Source organism: Saimiri boliviensis, chromosome 3 (assembly GCF_048565385.1).
Source record: "Saimiri boliviensis isolate mSaiBol1 chromosome 3, mSaiBol1.pri, whole genome shotgun sequence".
Lineage (NCBI taxonomy): Eukaryota > Metazoa > Chordata > Mammalia > Primates > Cebidae > Saimiri > Saimiri boliviensis.
In genome coordinates, this window is record NC_133451.1 from 108,556,640 (window position 1) to 108,562,639 (window position 6,000).

The 6,000-nt window shown below is 47.0% G+C and overlaps 1 protein-coding gene across 2 annotated transcripts in view; it reads right to left on the reverse strand.

The window, feature by feature from the left end:
• Positions 1-5,061, reverse strand: part of VEGFC (vascular endothelial growth factor C) — a 124,482-nt gene extending 119,421 nt beyond the window's left edge. Inside the window, exon 1 of one of the 2 annotated variants that reach the window (XM_039468607.2) lies at positions 4,337-5,061. In XM_039468607.2, the coding sequence (XP_039324541.1) occupies positions 4,337-4,495 (159 nt within the window). In that variant the 5' untranslated portion in view covers positions 4,496-5,061. The remainder of the gene's footprint in view (positions 1-4,336) is intronic. The other variant, XM_074396657.1, reaches the window with a different exon arrangement.
• Positions 5,062-6,000: the final 939 nt, after the last annotated feature.

Below are 6,000 nucleotides of genomic sequence, written 5' to 3' on the forward strand. Positions count from 1 at the left end.
AATCAACCAAGGAAAGGAGCCATCCCAAAAATGTACACTAGTAAATTTCAGAAGAAACAATTACACAAATCTAAAATATTTACAGTAAATTTTAATTTACATTATAAAACAGACTCATCAGCAACCCTCCTTGTTTAAAGTTCTCTGCTATACCTGTTTTTTCTAATGAAAAAAATCAAAGATATCTTAATCCACAATTTATACAAATCTTAACTTACAAATATGTGTTTGTAACAAAAGGTAGGCCCATATAGTATTTAGAAAATGCATATCTACAAGGTATAGTGTAACTGGCAAAAGGGAAATAATATATGCTCAGAAGTCAGAGGAGATCTAAGGCTTCTGCCAACTAAACTTTGTTCTTTCCAAATCTACTTACTTGTGAAAGGTCATTTGGCAGAGGTAAAATCACAATCTTGCACTGAAGCTACCTTAGCACAACTCTGAAAAACTGTCAGGAATTCTTGTTAAGCCCCTAGTTAAGCAGTTGTTCTTATAATATTACTACGGATTAGGTCATTTATAATTTATCTTTAGTCAAACACCATGTGGTAAAGCGTGGAAGAAAGTTCAGCTTTACTTCCGTTTGTCCCATTGTGGGGAATTAGGACCTAGATAAATGAGACAAGGTGGCTCTAACTACAAAGTCACAGTGCTTCTCTCTGCCTTCCGGCAGGCTGCTACAGTGTGCCCGAGGAGACAAGCAGAGGCGCTGAAAGGAGTGTGAATCACAGGACCAAAGGCCCAAAGGCATTACTATGTTTCTCTAAAACACACATGCTTCTCGATTTACAATGGGGCTACATCCAGATAAATCCCTCCTGAGTTGAAAATACATTTAACACACAGCAGAGTACCTGCTGTTTACTCTCACGATCACATGGCTGACTGGTCACAGCTCACTTTCATTGTCCAGTATCCAGAGAAAGTATTTTACTGCATATCATTAGCCCAAGAAAAGATCAAAATTCAAGCCTTGAAGTATGGTTTCTACTGAGTATGTATCAATTCTGCACCATTGTAAAGTCCAACAGTCCTAAATAGAACCATTCTAAGCTGTAGTGAAACTTTTTTAAAAGAAAAAATACATATTCTTTTTCCTGGTTAGCCACTTAAATCTTGGATTCATCATCCTCAGTGAAATACAGTAACATCCATATTATGGAGGTATAGTGAAAAACAAAATAAAACTAACTTGCAAAGTTCTTAGCGAAGTGCGTGACACACATAGGTGCTCAGGAAATCACAGATAATGATTATAAATTCCTGCTCTCTATTAGAACCCCAGAGCTGCCAAAGGCAAGCACAGTCCCAGGGATTTAGGAAACTCTTATTAGTCTCACCCCAATTCTTCTGTTGGCAAAAACCCCAGTAAGAGTTGAGAAACAGCATTCCAGGTTAGACACATGGAGATAACTAGAAGGCTAGGACCTTCCTTTCAAGAGCCCAGAACCTGAAGTCCAGAAAGAAATCTCCTAAATCCACCATCCTCCGCCTTTCTCAACTCAACTGAAAAGGACAGGAATAGCGATCTACGGGTCTTAGAAATATGGCACTAAGATTAGTAATTAATTGCTTCCTGTAAAGCAATTTTGGTAACTGTCTCATGAACAAATGGCTACGAATCAGATATTCAGAAGAATATAATGAAGTGGAAGTCAAAATGAAAGATGGATTGAACTTTTTATACCTAAAACCTCCTATGGCCGGCATCGCTCAGATGAATGCCAGAAATCTCTTATAAGAGCGGATGTTAACAAACATACTCAGTCATATACTATAAGGAAAACTCTAAATATAATAGCTGTAGACTTGCCACTCTCTTTTTCACCATCATGTCCAGTTAATTTTACTTTTGCCTGCCTTACTTTTTTGACACTGACTTGTTTGTATTAACATCCTTCAGAGAAACATTTTAAGACTTTTCAGTAAGTCATGCAAAGAGAGCTTCATTGCCTCTGTGATTTCACCTCCAATCCTTTGTATGGCTTTCTGGGTGGGTGAAGAACTGGATGGCTAACCTTGGTTCATAGCTTGTGTGCTATTTTTCAATATTAAAAAACTTCCTAGGTAAAAATTACCAAAAAAAATGCATCTACTGGGATTATAGATATTTAGCATCTCTGGTTTATCTTCTGAAATATTTTCTTGGGGTTCATGTAGTTACAGTAAATTAACAATTGATTTCTTCCCAGTTCTTCTCTAGTGCTTATATCAAAATAAGGCACTTGTACAGGCCACTAGGGAGAGACATAGAGTCTTCACATCAGTTTCTTGGCAGTTGTGTGCCATGTTTCATAGGAAGGACCCGTTAATTGATGTGTCCTTAAATGACACATGCCCTGTCAAGGTTATAGTCACCCACTGGGGAACAACATTTTAGTGGAGCAACGAAATACTGCTTCGAGGTCTATGGAACTCAGAGATGACGTTTCACATGGAAAATGGTGTTTTATCACATGCATAAAGAACCCACATCACATACAGAATACTAACCCATATTCACCATACAAAATGTAAAAATGGTTAAATGTGAAAAGCAACATTTGCAAATAAAAATGCATAGATATTTTCACAGCAATGGTAAAATTTGCTGTATCACCAATGGCAAATTTTATACCACCAATGAAGACAATTTAGAAAGTTAAAAATAAGTTAACTTTTTTATCCTCCAATCCCATACCTATACATAACACATACACACACACACTCAGGGTACATTAATTCAAGACTAATCCAGTAGTGAGTGACTATCATACAAGATAAGTTATTGGCTTATCAAGGAATGCTTCTCATTTTACTTTCTACTGGACATTTTCTTACTGTAAATCAAAGTAAGTGATCATAGGCAATATGGAGATGTTGCCTTACTAAATCATACTTTTACCAGTTTTGACTTTACAAAAACAACAAATAAATACGTGCTGCAAAATCAAGGACTCAAATTATCAGAAGCGTTATTAAGCCCAATATTACATTTCTTTGGTATTTAAGAACAGAAGGATATTTTCATCACTATAGTTATGTCAATGTAAGTACAGTCACTGAAAATTATTTTTGCAATTCACAGAATGCAGTGTGTTCTGCAATTTAATGCATATTGTTTTTACTCAAGAGATATTCCTTGAACCCCTATCTTAAATTATTACAGATTCCAACATTTTAATGTTTTCCCAAAATTTAAATACAAAGGTAGTTTGAATTTCAAAAATTAGTCTTCTTAATCTTAAAATGTGTTTCAAAATATAACTGAGTAAGCTATTTATTTTCTACACATTGTGTATGTGTTAATCAATAAAGTCAACTTAAAGTTAACTGTAACACACTGCAGGTACGTCTCCACTTGCCACCGGTTGAAATAAACCACGGCAGTGTAGTTTCAGCAAGGGGTACTACAAGTGTTTGAACTGAAATGTCTAATATAACTTCTTCAAGAACTCCCTTAGGCATACTCTATAAGGTTATGGCAAATATGAACTTTTTAGGTAAAGATACAGTCTTTTAGAAGAGCCAGTAAGAAGTAGGAACAAAAAAAAAAAAATCCTTTTTGGAAATCAGAATGCCTCAAAAGTATGTACGCAACATTTTTAGACAAAGAATTAAACAGCTCTAAAAGAAAACAAAACAAACAGGAAAAAAAAAAAACCCAAACAAGAAAAGAAAAGGGGGAAGAAAAAAAAAACAAAAAACCCTTAGTTTTAGTATCTCAAGACCAGACTTCAGGAATGAAGAGCTTATAAAGTTGAAACAAGCAAGTTGCCATGCATGATTGTGATCTAACTGACTCTAATCTCCTGTTACATCTCAAGACTGACCAACTTCAAGTGAACTCTGAAAGCTCTGGAGCCTGGTTACTAAAGTCCCTGACAGTTTCTTCTAAAGTCGCGCACAGCGCCCAGCGCTCCGCAGACTATGAACACCCCAGGAAAGTAAGGCTGGGTTGGCTGATCACCAGTGTCCCCGAAACTGTCTGGAGTCCCGTGAATCAGTGGGGAAAGAAAGGAGCATTTCCCGACCAGAACCAACTCCTGCTCTCCCGAGCCCCGCTAGCTGGGCGGGGTTCAAGACCCCCTGGTTGCCCGAGAGGAAACCAGTCTGAAATACATTTCGTGATCCCCGTCCCTGGGCACCTCTCTGGGCCCTTCACTCGGGTCACTTGCTTGCCTCTCTAGTAACAACTTTCTGTTTAAAAAGAAGAAAACGTTTCCGCCAAGCTGCGTGCGCTGCGCCCAGTCCCTCTGCATCCCACGCACCCAGCTGGAAGCACGCGCGCTTTCCCCCGCAGCCCGCACGCAGTCCGGCCCGGAACAGGGGCCAGCGCGACCCGCGCACCTACCGTGGCCTCGCCGGCGTCGGGCTCCGCGTCCGAGGAGTCGGGTCCGGACTCGAAGGCGGCGGCGGCGGCGGCGGCGGCGGCAGGCGCCTCGCGAGGACCCGGGAGCAGCGCAGCGGCGAGCAGAGAACACGCCAGAGAGAAGAAGCCCAGCAAGTGCATGGTGGAAGGACCGGGGGCGAGGGACCGGTCCGCTGGCGGGGGCGCGGGCGCCCCTGCGAGGCCGCGGGCCCCTCCTCGTCCCTCTCCCCCGGGCTCCTCCCGGCGACCCCCCTGGGCGAGCCGGAGGCGGCGGGAGCGGGTCCGGGGCTCCGCGTTCCCAACTTTGCAGCGCGCCCTCCCAGCCAGTGCCGGGGAAGGGCGGCGCGCGTCAGGTAAACGCCTCACAGGAAACCGGACATCCGAGCTCCCCGCACTCGGAGCCCGCGAGGTGAAGCGAGGGCGAGGGAGGGCGCCTCCGCGGTCCGCGTCGGTGCCGCGTTTTGGAGAGAGGAGGGGGAACGCCAGAACGCCCCGCGACGTTCGGCTCCTCCGGACCCGCCGGAGCCCTCGGCCGCCTCCCCCCTCCCCTTCCCCGAAGTGAGACGAGCCGGGCCGCGGGCGCTGCGGCGGGGGCGCTGGCGGCGGGGCCGGGGGACGGGGGCGGGCGGCGGGGCCCGGGAGCGCCGCGGCGCGGGAGTCTGCAGAGCGCGCGGGGCCGAGCGGCGGCGGCGGCGGGGGCAGGGCATGGCTGACGCGCCCTCTGCCTGCGCTTATGTGAGAGAAAGCGGCCGAGGGAGGGAGCGTGCCGAGCCCGGGCCGCCCTCCCCTCTCGCCCTCCGAAGTCGTCTCCCCGGAGCTCCCCGCCGCCCTCGCCTCCTCCCCGGCGGCTCCACCTCCCCCGGCCCCGTCTCGCCGTCGCCCTCCCCGCCCCCGTCCCCGTCCCCGTCCCCGTCCCCGTCCCCGTCCGGGAGCGCGCAGCCGGAGGGTCCGGTTCAGTCTCCCCGGGCGGGCGGGGGCCGGCTTTGGCGGTGACGCGACCACCCGGGGCCAGGTGGAGCGGGGGAAATGAAGGCACCGTGGGATGGAGGGAACCCACCCTTTGTCCTGGGCAGCTCCCGCCCGGGCTCTGGTCCTGTCCCCACCACGCCTGGCCCCCAGCACCCTGCTCAGAGTGTGGAAACGTCCTGGGAGTTCTGAAAGTTCTAAGAGAAGGATCCCACGGTGGCCGAGAACCCTATGGGACCTCAGAGGGGTCCCCTCTCTCCCTTCGTCTGGGTGTGCCAGAACTGCGGTTCTCGGGACGCAGTGCAGGCTGCTGGGATGGATGCTAATGTGATCCCTTTGGAATCCTAAACTTCTGACAGGTGAAGAGAAGAGCCAGAATCTTCATGGAGAGTCAAGAGACACAGGGTCAGCTTCTACAAGAAGTTGGTTTACTTGAAAAAGGGGGTGATAAAGAGAGATGTGTGTGAGACATATTCCAGAAAGGATATAACATCCAGAGAAAAGTGACTGCATTTCCGCATTGGAAAAGCACTGGGGTCTCCGTGGTGCGGGTGCCATTGGCTGGTTGCCTCCCTGGGGCAGGGTGGGCAGGTTGCAGAGAACCACGCTAAGGCGAGTTTCCACAGTATGTAGAACATGGAAAGTCTGTCTTTCACTCCCAATCTACTTTTAGGTACACT